The sequence below is a fragment of the Nerophis lumbriciformis genome, linkage group LG37 (genome assembly GCF_033978685.3).
Source record: "Nerophis lumbriciformis linkage group LG37, RoL_Nlum_v2.1, whole genome shotgun sequence".
In the NCBI taxonomy this organism is placed as follows: domain Eukaryota; kingdom Metazoa; phylum Chordata; class Actinopteri; order Syngnathiformes; family Syngnathidae; genus Nerophis; species Nerophis lumbriciformis.
This window is the reverse complement of record NC_084584.2, coordinates 21,338,704-21,353,593: the sequence shown is the minus strand read 5'-3', so window position 1 is coordinate 21,353,593 and position 14,890 is coordinate 21,338,704. Positions and strand designations below refer to the sequence as shown.

At 38.5% G+C, this 14,890-nt stretch overlaps 1 protein-coding gene across 2 annotated transcripts in view; it reads left to right on the top strand.

Annotated features, from left to right (window-relative positions):
* Positions 1–1,396: 1,396 nt before the first annotated feature.
* The window catches only part of trim46b (tripartite motif containing 46b), a 59,458-nt gene continuing 45,964 nt past the window's right edge, over positions 1,397–14,890 (top strand). The window contains exons 1-2 of one of the 2 annotated variants that reach the window (XM_061931115.1): positions 1,397–1,655; positions 13,946–14,207. In XM_061931115.1, coding sequence (XP_061787099.1) covers positions 1,536–1,655; positions 13,946–14,207 — 382 coding nt within the window. In that variant the 5' untranslated portion in view covers positions 1,397–1,535. Of the gene's footprint in view, positions 1,656–2,328; positions 2,409–13,945; positions 14,208–14,890 lie in introns of those variants that run through there. The other variant, XM_061931116.1, reaches the window with a different exon arrangement.

The following is a 14,890-nucleotide window of genomic DNA, read 5'->3' as shown; positions in this document are numbered from 1 at the left end:
ATAACCGTACTAAAATGAAGGCTAAAAAGGCATTAAATGGGACCTTAAAAAAAAAAAAAAAAAAAATATAAGTAACTAAATAGTTACTTTTCACAGTAACGCATTATTTTTTGGTTTAAGTAACTGAGTTAGTAACTGAGTTACTTTTGAAATAAAGTAACTAGTAACTGTAACTAGTTACTGGTTTTCAGTAACTAACCCAACACTGCATATATATATATATATATATATACAGTGTATATATATATATATATATATATATATATATATATATATATATATATATATATATATATATATAATATATATCCATCCATCCATTTTCTACCGCGTGTCCCTATCGGGGGTGCTGTAGCCTATAAACATTATATATATATATATATATATATATATATATATATATATATATATATATATATATATATATATATATATATATATATATATACACACACACACACACACACACACACACACACACACACACACACACACACACACACACACACACACACACACACACTATATATATATACGTTTTATATTATATATATAAATACACACATATTTACTATATACATCTATATATATACACACACACACACACACACATATATATATATATACACATTATATATTATATATATATAAATACACACATATATACTATATACATCTATATATATATACACACACACAAATATATTCTATATATATACACACACACATATATATTATATATATCTATATACATACACACACATATATATATATTATATATATCTACACACACATTATATATATACACACATTATATATTATATATATATAAATACACACATATATACTATATACATCTATATATATATACACACACACAAATATATATTCTATATATACACACACATATATATTATATACATCTACACGCACACACACATTATATATACATTATACATATACATATATATATATATATATATATATATATATATATATATATATATATATATATATATATATATAGATAGATAGATAGATAGATAGATATAGATCATTGTTTTTACGTGCCTTGCAATTCTCTGACAACAACCCGCTACAACGCTAAAGGTAATTTCCAGCAGTTGAAAGGCTTGAGTTTGGCGCCTCCCAGTGGACCACATGCGGAACCACATTACAAAAATAAAATGGCATATATATTTTTGACTCATTACGCCGGTTGCCAAAAAAATAGATATGGAAAAAAAAAAAAAAAATCACAAAAAACTTAAACAAAAAAATATAAAATACAAATGATAAATCTCCAGTTTGTATATTTAATACAAAGGGTGCGTTACGTGATTGGTCGCCGTTGAGTGAGAGTGGGGGTGCGCTATAGGTCCGCAAGTGTTTGTCGCGTTGATCATTCGCGCAATTGTATTTTAGGAGATACACGCAAATAATCCTTTATAAAAACCAAACTGGAATATTCTGGAAAAGCTGAAATGTTACATTTTCTCGTAACCGGAGTGAGGAGGGCGTTGTTCCTCCGATAAATGATCGGCACTCACGCTGCTTTACCCCCCACACCATGTCAACAAGAGGTCGCCACTAACATGGATGGCATGGACTTGAAAGCAGCCACGTCGACGATGGACGCTTTGGTTCGCATCAGTGTGAGTAAATACATCTTTTTTTTTTAATATATTGTGGAACAAGCGGTAGAAAATGGATGCATGGATGGATTGTGCATTGATTAGGGTATATTTGCAGGACGCCATCTTGCACTTAACCTGTTTTATTTAACATAAAAACAATTGAATGAATAGCAACGTATTTAATTACACTCGACTGGAAGTCAACAGTCGTTTTCAGCTGCTGTAACACACACACACACACACACACACACACACACACACACACACACACACACACACACACACACGGATGCCCTTATCTACAGCATGTCTTTACACAACCCCCCTCAATACAAAAGTCGCTTTGTAATTCGGATGATTTTAAAACCACCCCGCTCATAATCATTTGTACGCGTTTGGAACTGTGATGTCTGATGGCGGGTGAGGGTTTTGGAAGGAAACCTTTCCATTCTGGGCTCAAGGGATGCTCGTCGCCATGGAGACGGCAGAGCTGGATGCACGGATGCTGCGTACGCGGCTGACTGCAGGGGGCTTTAAATCCATCCCGGTGCCAGTGTGAGGATTTGTATACATATTCCTATGTATGTAGTTTATGTAATGGGTTAATATCAATAAAAAAAAAAAAAAAAGCCTCACCGGCGAGCTCCTCCCCCCGCATCCCCCCTTTACACCCCCCCCCCTCCCCCCTCCCCTTACTGAAGCTATTGCGTCGCCCCGCTGCTGTAAACGTGCACGCGGCCAACTGTCATGGCGCCGAGGCTCCAGGTGAAGGTAAGGATGTTTAGCACCGCTTTTTATTTCCTTTTCACGGCCGCGTCGCCATTAAGTGGGAATATTAAATCAAGAGAATGAAAGGAGAGAAGGAGGGGATGACATTGGAGAATGACACGGGAAAAGGAAAGGAAATGAGGAACATATCGCAGGTCATGATGTTATTTCTGTCTACGTGTGCACGTCCAGTTTTTTTTAAATGTGCTGTGATAAGCAGTCCTTTTGACTTATGGTGTCACTGCTGATGGGCGGCCGTGGTTTCATCAGCATTTTGGCTGAAAGTTCAGGTGAGGGGCATATTTTAAAAGCCCCCCGACAGGACAGGAAGTGCTGCTATTTGAGTCCGTGCAGGGCCGCACGTCCGCAGCGAGCCGTCAGCGTGCCCTTTTAATGGCGTTTCCTCGTCCTTTAGCGCGTATTAGCACTGGCGTGCTATACCAGGAGTATCAAACTCACTTTCATCGAGGGCCACATCCCTGAGAGGGCCGTTTGTAACAGTGAATATATTTCAATAAAAGCATAATTTCAGTAGAAATGTTCAAATAAATGATATCAGCAAGAACGTTAGCCAGGTAGCGGCAAGCAACAAAATATGACTCCACCTATCAAATGAGCATAAAAACCTGTTAGCATGCAAGTAGTTAGCAGTGCAATGACTGAATATTTGACTCTGAGGTGAATACCTGCAAAATTAGCATTCTAACAGTTAGCCTACATCAAACGTGTCCAAACTTTTGTACCAATGGCCGCATAAAACCAGTCAAAGTATACATTTTGATATTTTTTTAATTTAAAAAAAAAAAATGCTGAAAACTGACATATATTTTATGTCATTTCCTCGTCCTTTAGCACGTATTAGCACTGGTGTGCTATATCAGGAGTATCAAACTCACCATCGAGGGCCACATCCCTGAGAGGGCCGTTTGTAACAGTGAATATATCTAAATAAAAGCATAATTTCAGTAGAAATTGCGCGGGAATGCTGAAAATTTTAAAATAAATGATATCAGCAAGTACGTTAGCCAGGTAGCGGCAAGCAACAAAATATGACTCCACCTATCAAATGAGCATAATAACCTGTTAGCATGCAAGTAGTTAGCATGCATGCAATGACAGAATATTTGACTCAGAGGAAAATTAGCATGCTAACAGTTAGCCTTCATCAAACGTGTCCAAACTTTTGTACCAAGGGCAGCATAAAACAAGTCAAAGTATACATTTTGATATTTTTTTAATTTTGAAAAAAAAAATGCTGAAAACTGACATATATTTTATGTCATTTCCTTGTCCTTTAGCACGTATTAGCACCGGCGTGCTATACCAGAAGTATCAAACTCACTTTCATCGAGGGCCGTTTGTAACAGTGAATATGAATAAAAGCATAATTTCAGTAGAAATTGCACGGGAATGCTGAAAATCTAAAAAAAAAAAAATGATATCAGCTAGCACGTTAGCCAGGTAGCTTCAAGCAACAAAATATGACTCCACCTATCAAATGAGCATAAAAACCTGTTAGCATGTTCGTAGTTAGCATGCATGCAATGACAGAATATTTAACTCTGAGGTGAATACCTGCAAAATTAGCATTCTAACAGTTAGCCTACATCAAACGTGTCCAAACTTTTGTACCAATGGCCGCATAAAACCAGTCAAAGTATACATTTTGATATTTTTTTAATTTAAAAAAAAAAAATGCTGAAAACTGACATATATTTTATGTCATTTCCTCGTCCTTTAGCACGTATTAGCACTGGTGTGCTATATCAGGAGTATCAAACTCACCTTCATCGAGGGCCACATCGCTGAGAGGGCCGTTTGTAACAGTGAATATATCTAAATAAAAGCATAATTTCAGTAGAAATTGCGCGGGAATGCTGAAAATTTTAAAATAAATGATATCAGCAAGTACGTTAGCCAGGTAGCGGCAAGCAACAAAATATGACTCCACCTATCAAATGAGCATAAAAACCTGTTAGCATGCAAGTAGTTAGCATGCATGCAATGACAGAATATTTGACTCAGAGGAAAATTAGCATGCTAACAGTTAGCCTTCATCAAACGTGTCCAAACTTTTGTACCAAGGGCAGCATAAAACAAGTCAAAGTATACATTTTGATATTTTTTTAATTTTGAAAAAAAAAATGCTGAAAACTGACATATATTTTATGTCATTTCCTTGTCCTTTAGCACGTATTAGCACCGGCGTGCTATACCAGAAGTATCAAACTCACTTTCATCGAGGGCCGTTTGTAACAGTGAATATGAATAAAAGCATAATTTCAGTAGAAATTGCACGGGAATGCTGAAAATCTAAAAAAAAAAAAATGATATCAGCTAGCACGTTAGCCAGGTAGCTTCAAGCAACAAAATATGACTCCACCTATCAAATGAGCATAAAAACCTGTTAGCATGTTCGTAGTTAGCATGCATGCAATGACAGAATATTTAACTCTGAGGTGAATACCTGCATAATTCGCATGCTAACAGTTAGCCTACATCAAACGTGTCCAAACTTTTGTACCAAGGGCCGCATAACAACAAGTCAAAGTACACGAGGGCCATTTGGATATTTTTTTAATTTTGAAAAAAAAAATGCTGAAAACTGACATATATTTTATGTTATTTCCTCTTCCTTTAGCACATATTAGCGCTGACATGCTATACCAGGAGTATCAAACTCATTTTCATCGAGGGCCACATCTCTGAAAGGGCCGTTTGTAACAGTGAATATATTTGAATAAAAGTATAATTTCAGTAGAAATTGCGCGGGAATTCTGAAAATCTGAAAATAAACGCTATCAGCTAGCATGTTAGCCAGGTAGCGGCAAGCAACAAAATATGACTCCACCTATCAAATGAGCATAAAAACCTGTTAGCATGCAAGTAGTTAGCATGCGTGCAATGACAGAATATTTGACTCTGAGGTGAATACATGCAAAATTAGCACGCTAACATTAGCTTGCAGGCAATATAGTCAAGTAACAAAATACATGACTTTAGGTATATACCTGCAAAATGAGCGACAAACACTAGCATGCTAACAGTTAGCCTACATCAAACTTTTGTACCAAGGGCCGCAACAACAAGTCAAAGTATATGGGGGCCATTTTGATATTTTTTTAATTTGGAAAAAAAAATGCTGAAAACTGACATATATTTTATGTAATTTCCTAGTCCTTTAGCACATATTAGCGCTGACATGCTATATCAGGAGTATCAAACTCACTTTCATCGAGGGCCACATCCCTGAAAGGGCCGTTTGTAATTGTGAATATATATGAATAAAAGCATAATTTCAGTAGAAATTGCGCGGGAATGCTGAAAATCTGAAAATAAATGCTATCAGCTAGCACGTTAGCCAGGTAGCGGCAAGCAACAAAACATGACTCCACCTATCAAATGAGCATAAAAACCTGTTAGCATGCAAGTAGTTAGCATGCGTGCAATGACCGAATATTTGACTCTGAGGTGAATACCTGCAGAATTAGCATGCTAACATTAGCAAAATGAGCGACAAAAACTAGCATGATAACAGTTAGCCTACATCAAACGTGTCCAAACTTTTGTACCAAGGGCCACATAACAACAAGTAAAAGTATACAGAGGCCATTTTGATATTTTTTTAATTTTGAAAAAAAAAATGCTGAAAACTGACATATATTTTATGTTATTTCCTCGTCCTTTAGCACGTATTAGCACTGCCGTGCTATACCAGGAGTATCAAACTCACTTTCATTGAGGGCCATTTGTAACCGTGAATATACAGTATATGAATAAAATCATAATTTCAGTAGAAATTGCGTGTGAATGCTGAAAATCTAAAAAAAAAAATGACATCAGCTAGCACGTTAGCCAGGTAGCGGCAAGCAACTAAATATGACTCCACCTATCAAATGAGCATAAAAACCTGTTAGCATGCTAGTAGTTAGCATGCATGCAATGACAGAATATTTGACTCGGAGGTGAATACATGCAAAATTAGCACGCTAACATTAGCTTGCAGGCAATATAGTCAAGTAACAAACTATATGACTTTAGGTATATACCTTAAAAAGGGGCGACAAAAACTAGCATGCTAACAGTTAGCCTACATCAAATATGTCCAAACTTTTGTACCAAGAGCCACATAACAACAAGTCAAAGTATACGGGGGCCATTTTGATATTTTTTTAATAAAAAAAATGCTGAAAACTGACATATATTTTATGTTATTTCCTCGTCCTTTAGCACGTATTAGCACTGACTTGCTATACCAGGAGTATCAAACTCACTTTCATTGAGGGCCGTTTGTAACCGTGAATATACAGTATATGAATAAAAGCATACTTTCAGTAGAAATTGCGCGGGAATGCTGAAAATCTAAAAAAAAAAAATGATATCAGCTAGCATGTTAGCCAGGTAGCGGTAAGCAACTAAATATGACTCCACCTATCAAATGAGCATAAAAACCTGTTAGCATGCTAGTAGTTAGTATGCATGCAATTACAGAATATTTGACTCTGAGGTGATTATATGCAAAATTAGCATGCTAATATTAGCATGCAGGCAATATAGTCAAGTGACAAAATATATGACTTTAGGTATATACCTTAAAAAGGGGCGACAAACACTAGCATATTAACAGTTAGCCTACATCAAACGTGTCCAAACTTTTGTACCAAGGGCCGCATAACAACAAGTCAAAGTATATGGGGGCCATTTTGATATTTTTCTAATTTGGAAAAAAAAATGCTGAAAACTGACATATATTTTATGTAATTTCCTAGTCCTTTAGCACATATTAGCACTGACGTGCTATATCAGGAGTATCAAACTCACTTTCATCGAGGGCCACATCCCTGAGAGGGCCGTTTGTAACAGTGAATCTATGTAAATAAAGGCATAATTTCAGTAGAAATTGCACGGGAATGCTGAAAATCTAAAACAAATAAATGATATCAGCTAGCACGTTAGCCAGGTAGCGGCAAGCAACAAAATATGACTCCACCTATCCAATGAGCATAAAAACCTGTTAGCATGCTAGTAGTTAGCATGCATGCAATGACCGAATATTTGACTCTAAGGTGAATACATGCAAAATTAGCATACCAATATTAGCATGCAGGCAATATAGTCAAGTAACAAAATATATGACTTTAGGTATATGCCTTAAAAAGGGGCGACAAAAACTAGCATGCTAACAGTTAGCCTACATCAAATATGTCCAAACTTTTGTACCATGAGCCGCATAACAACAAGTCAAAGTATACGGGGGCCATTTTGATATTTTTTTAATAAAAAAAAATGCTGAAAACTGATATATTTTATGTCATTTCCTCGTCCTTTAGCACGTATTATCACTGTCGTGCTATACCAGGAGTATCAAACTCATTTTCATTGAGGGCTGTTTGTAACCGTGAATATACAGTATATGAATAAAAGCATAATTTCAGTAGAAATTGCACGGGAATGCTGAAAATCTAAAAAAAATAAATGATATCAGCTAGCATGTTAGCCAGGTAGCGGTAAGCAACAAAATATGACTCCACCTATCAAATGAGCATAAAAACCTGTTAGCATGCTAGTAGTTAGCATGCATGCAATGACAGAATATTTGACTAAGAGATGAATACATGCAAAATTAGCATACTAATATTAGCATGCAGGCAATATAGTCAAGTGACAAAATATATGACTTTAGGTATATACCTTTAAAAAGGGGCGACAAACACTAGCATGCTAACAGTAAGCCTACATCAAACGTGTCTAAACGTTTGTAACAAGTTAAAGTATACATTTTGATATTTTTTTAATTTGGAAAATAATATGCTGAAAACTGACATATATTTTATGTTATTTCCTCATCCTTTAGCACGTATTAGCACTGTCGTGCTATACCAGGATTATCAAACTCACTTTCATCGAGGGCCACATCCCTGAAAGGGCCGTTTGTAATAGTGAATCTATATGAATAAAAGCATCATTTCAGTAGAAATTGCGCTTGAATGCTGAAAATCTGAAAATAAATGCTATCACCTAGCACGTTAGCCAGGTAAGCAACAAAATATGACTCTACAAAAACGCAGATTTGAATGTGTCTGTTTTGTGATTTGTGTGTGTGTTTAAAAAATAATCTGTGCCTCCGTGTAGCGATGTGTGTGTCTGAGTTTAGATCTGCACTGGTGATGTTAAAGAGACTGAATTTAGCTTATTTTGCATGAAGTTTTTTTTAAATTTTAATTACCGGTAAACAATTGTTGTCACTGAATTTGTTTCAGGCGGATCAGGTTTTATCCGGCCCGCGTGATGAGTTTGTCGAGTAATAATACATTTAACAAGAGAGACTGCTGTTCTAAATGTGTCCACTGGATGTCACAATAACAATTCTGTTAGGCAAGCAAACAGTTTATACCGGGGCCAAGCAAGAGGTACACAGTAAAGGGGGACTGTGGCTCCTCCTCCTCAACCCACATGAAACTTAAAACCTGCCGTTTTATGTCTTCTGCTTCGAACACATCGTTATTTGGCACCCTTACCCCCCCCCCCCCCTTAACGAGAAAACGTAACTCTTTTGAATAGTTTTTACATCCGTTTCTTACGGTTTGTTGAGTTTGAAACGTGGACATGACAAAGGAGGTATTTGATACCTAGAATAGTTTACATGTTGTGTTTTTTTGTTCAATCCCAGAAAGACTATGGCTTAAAGTTTAATCCTGGCTTTGTAGATACACTGAGATGAAGTCTAAACTCATTGGGCCCCATTCAGCAATAAGTTCCTAACTTTTCCTCTTATCTTTCTTTCTTAGTGATTTCCTCAAAAGAGTCCATTCAAATTCATGACGTGTTCTTAAACGGCCAAATTGTTCCCACCTGCTGTTCTTAAGTTGCTGAATGCCAAATGGTTAGCGCGTGCGTGTCTATCATAATTTGCCATATAAACACGCCCTTAGTTACCCAATATGCATATGTAAACACCCTTAATTCCGTAATTTGCATAGGTAAACACCCTTAATTCCCCATATAAGGGCACAAATCCGGCGGAAAAGCCGAACATCAAACACACGGAGAAAACACAAACAGATTACAGAAGATAAATTCGTATTATCCCGCGGGGGAAATACATACTGTCAAAACCTAAGTTTAAGAAAGGGGGGACTGCTGAGGTAGCCTAAAGTGTTCAAATAAATATTCGTCACTTCGGGCAAATAGCTCTACATGGTCGTGATATATGTGTTCCCTCCCCAGGTCACGATCTGCGACATCTTGCAGTAGCAGCAAAAGCATTGCCATTGTGTGAGTTGAGTCTTTTAAAGAGAGAGAGTATGTATCTATCCATCTATCTATTTATCTATGATATTAATGTAACATTAGACAATAGAAGTAAGGGAACTTGTCACACTTAAGAACAAATAGGCCACCCTAAGAGTGCTCTAGAGCAGGGGTGTCAAACTCAAATACAGAGTGGGCCAAAATTTAAAACTGAACAAAGCCGCGGGCCAAGGTTAAACAAATCAACCTTTTAAGCAAGGCGTATATAACTTTATAGTGACATGCAAAATCGAGTTTCAAATAATAATAATAATAATAATTCAAAAATATCAATGGCATATCAAATAACATTTCTATAAAAATTGAATGCCTCTTTTCTATTTGCAGCCTTCTGAGGTAAATATCAAAATAAACTTTTTCCCCAGGCTAATAATACATTTGAAAATAAAATAACAATAATGAATGAATCAAACATTCAAGCCTTGAAGTAGCAAGAGAGAGTGCATGAATAAAACGTTAATTATTGCTCAGTTTGCTACACTGGTTTGCTTTAACACTGAATATGGAACAAGCAACGCTTATATAACTTAATAGTGCAAAATCTAATTTCAAAAAACAAACGAAAAAACATCAATGGTATATTAAATACAATTTCAATAAAAAATTGAATGCCTCTTTTCTATTTGCAGCCTTCTGAGGTAAATATCAACATTAACTTTTTCCACAGGCTAATACATTTGAAAATAAAATAACAATGAATAAATCAACCATTCAGGACTTTTTACTGCTCAGTTTGCGACACACTGATCTAATCTGATGTGCCCAAGCCAGATACCTGCCATCTTTTCTGGGATGCTAGTTCATTAATGTCGGGGCCCAGGTGAGCGGGTTTGGGGGGGGCGGGGTTTGGTGGTAGCGGGGGTTGTATATTGTAGCGTCCCGGAAGAGTTAGTGCTGCAAGGGGTTCTGGGTATTTGTTCTGTTGTGTTTATGTTGTGTTACGGTGCGGATGTTCTCCCGAAATGTGTTTGTCATTCTTGTTTGGTGTGGTTTCACAGTGTGGCGCATATTTGTAACAGTGTTAAAGTTGTTTATGCAGCCACCTTCAGTGGGACCTGTATGGCTGTTGATCAAGTATGAATTGCATTCACTTATATGTGTGTGTAGAAGCCGCATATATCATGTAACAGGGGCCGGCACGCTGTTTGTATGGAGGAAAAGCAGACGTGACGACAGGTTGTAGAGGACGCTAAAGGCAGTGCCTTTAAGGCACGCCCCCAATATTGTTGTCCGGGTGGAAATTGGGAGAATGGTTGCCCTGGGAGACTTTCGAGAGGGGCACTGAAAATCGGGAGGGTTGGCAAGTATGAGTATTAGCGGTGAATGCGCTGTATAATACCAACGGGCCAGCTCTAATGTTAATTTGATATTGCCTCAAGGGCCAAATTAAATTACACGGTGGGCCAAATTTGGCCCGCGGGCCAGAGTTTGACACCCATGCTCTAGAGCACTCATTTTGTTCCTACCTACGAATAAATCCCAGCTAAGAAAACATTGGTGAATACAAAAATCTCCTTAAAAACTTCATAAGTGGGCCTAAGAACAAAATTTGTTCTTAAGGCCGTGCGCGACCCGAGGGTCCCTGGTTCAATCCCCACCTAGTACCAACCTCGTCATGTCCGTTGTGTCCTGAGCAAGACACTTCACCCTTGCTCCTGATGGGTGCTGGTTAGCGCCTTGCATGGCAGCTCCCTCCATCAGTGTGTGAATGTGTGTGTGAATGGGTAAATGTGGAAGTAGTGTCAAAGCGCTTTGAGTACCTTGAAGGTAGAAAAGCGCTATACAAGTACAACCCATTTATCATTTATTTAAGAAGGGTTGCTGAATGGGGGCCCCATTGTGTTTTTGAAGCTGCACCAATTCCCTCGGAATTTTCAACATACTTGAGGTGTTTTGTCCAGAGGATTATTTGTGATGTGGACGTTTTCACAATGTGCTTGTTCTATTTCTGGTCAAAGTAAAACAAAGAAAACAACCTGGAGTTGTCTTTATTTTGAAGTTATCATGACATGATTTTACCATTCCGGCCCACTTAGGAATAGATTTTCCTCCTGAGCTAAAATGACTTTCACACCCCTGGTTTAATGCATCAAACTCAATTCAAGTTTGATTAAAAAATACATAAAAAATATAAATTCTGCTTAGGACCCCAATCTGTTCGGTAGGCCCCTAAGTGTTATGGCTCATTTTCTGTTATTTTATATTTGCCACCAGTGACTCGTTTTTACAGGATTTGTGCAGAGAGCACCGCCACCCGACAGAGGAATCTCATTTCGGCCGCTTGTACCCGTGATCTTGTCCTTTTGGTCATAATCAAAAGCTTATGACCATTATCGGCGGTCACTCGAACGAGTATGACGATCCTCCTGGTAGGGGTGTATCACTTTATGGAGGATGCCTGTGCGTGACTTTGTTTTACGTGGGGAGACTGGTGCACAGACAGTCACCACACGATCCTTGACAGAATCGGGTCAGGGTCCAGTGGCATGGGGTCCAAGACGACTGGGGACCCTTTATCTGCTGCAGCCTTCTTCCGACATCGCAGCCGTTGTGGTAGTTCTTAAATCTACCGTCTTCTCCGTATCCCTGGCTAGGGGGCAGTCAGGTACTAGGCCTTTGCCAAGGGCCACCTGGGGTAACAGTAGTAAAGGGGTTAACCTCCTAGTGCCCCAAGACCCCATAGAGGAGCCTCCACTGCCGGATGCACTTTAACGTCATGCCCAGGACATTTATGACCATAGGAGAGGATATGTACTGTACCCAGTAAATTGAGAGCTCTGCCTTCCAGCTCAGCTCCTTCTTCACCACGACGGGTCAATACAGCGTCCGCATCACCGAAGACGTTGCACCGATGCGCCTGTGCGTCATATTCCCTGAAAATCGTGTCATCTCTCGACACTTAGGTGAAATCCTACATTGTGGGCTAAAAAAAGAAGGCGCTGCGTTCGGAGCTGAATAATTCACGTCTGACATTTATGAATATTTAACGAGGATGATGACCCATGCTGCTTGCCTGGGACCTATTTACAGCACCTCTCATGACGGAATTACACGAAACCCCCAGGAAACAATAACCAAGTCCCTGTCCTGGCTGCTCAGCACAATATGGCGGATAACCAAAGTATGAAGGAAATGGTTTGTCCAGGCTACTCAGCACAATATGGCTGACTTGACAATAACAAAGACACTTATGATGATGTCTTCAGGGTAGAAATGACCATTATATTAATAATGTATTATTATTATTATTATTAATGTATTATTATTTATTTATTTGTTTATTTAATTGATGTATTTGTAGATACTACTTTGTTATTTTTTTAAATAAATGTTTTTATTAAATTTGACAGGTATTACAATATACAATAGAACAGTAGTCACATTTTCCCCTTTTTTTCCCACCCACTTCCAAAAACAGCAACCCAACACATACCCCATACACACATATTTTGGAGAGTTTGGAATTAGTGAAATAAATACGATGGACAACCTTAAATTGTATTAAATTAAGCCTTGAACAGGATGTACTGTTATTAACTCGGGTTAAGGCAGAATCCCAATCTCCATCATCTATAGATCTGCCAAGCTCTTATTTAAATATTTTGACACTTAGGGCAGACAAGAGATATATGATGTATGTGAATATGATGTATCCATTCATCCATCCATTTTCTACCGCTTATTCCCTTTGGGGTCGCGGGGGGCGCTGGAGCCTATCTCATATATGATGTAATGCAGTGGTTCTCAACCTTTTTTCAGTGATGTACCCCCTGTGAATTTTTTTTTAATTCAAGTACCCCCTAATCAGAGCAAAGCATTTTTGGTTGAAAAAAAGAGATAAAGAAGTAAAATACAGCACTATGTCATCAGTTTCTGATTTATTAAATTGTATAACAGTGCAAAATATTGCTAATTGTAGTGGTCTTTCTTGAACTATTTGGAAAAAAATATAGGTTTTATTTATATTTATAAAGGATTTTTGAATTGTTGCTATTTTTAGAATATTAAAAAAAAATCTCACATACCCCTTGGCATACCTTCAAGTACCCCCAGGGGTACGCGTACCCCCATTTGAGAACCACTGATGTGATGGATAGGAATGTCTGATGCTAAATGTCAATTAAAAAAGAAAAAAAAAAAAAAGAAAAAAAAAAGATCATTATAACATCATTGTAATGTTGGCTTGCCATGTTTTAGCTTTCGCGCTGACATTTTGACTCCTCCCACAGTCCAACATGAAGAGCCTGGAGCACGAGTTGCACTGCCCCGTCTGCAAGGACATCGTCAAGCAGCCCGTGGTGCTGCCTTGCCTTCACAGCGTGTGCCTCATGTGTGCCTGCGAGGTGTTGGTGGCCAGCGGCTACCCGCCGCCGGAGCTCCCCGCCGAGCCCAACTCGCCCGCCTCCACGCCCAACACGCGCTCCCCGCGGCAGCTCCGCAGGCCCACGCCAAAAGCCGAGCAGCGGCCCATCGACCGGGTACTGCGGGCAGGTAAGGTCCGGTCACTTAAAGCAGTGTTTTTCAACTAGTGTATCGTGAGAGATTATGTAATTTCACCTAATTGGGTTAAAAATATTCTTATAATCTGTGAATATTGTGCCGTTGTTAAATGTGTCTTTACTGTCTAGTTCTCGGCAGAGTAACCGTGCAATACTCTTCCATATCAGTAGGTGGCAGCAGGAAGCTAATTGCTTTGTAGATGTCGGTAACACGCATACTTGCCAACCTTCCCAAATTTTCCGGGAGACTCCCGAATTTCAGTGCCTTTCCCGGAAATCTCCCGGGACAACCATTCTCCCGAATTTCTCCCGATTTCCAGCCGGACTTAAGGTGCAGGTGCGGACCTGAGTGAGGACAGCCTGTCGTCACGTCCGCTTTTCCTTCATATAAACAGCGTGCCGGCCCAGTCACGTTATAATATCTATGGCTTTGGGAGAGTGCACAGCTGCACACACAACAAGAAGGAGACGAAGCAGAAGAACGAAAAAGAGGCAGTCATGGCGACGACGAGTGACAGAAAATTGAACGAGGGTGGACAATTCAAACCTAAACTCACTCCTTTCCTGCAAATTAAATTTCACAGATGCTGCCCATACCTATGCTCCTTCAAAGGCTGTGCTACTGGCTACAAAGCATTGCACTTTCAAATACAACAATGAGTAGAGGAGTGTTAT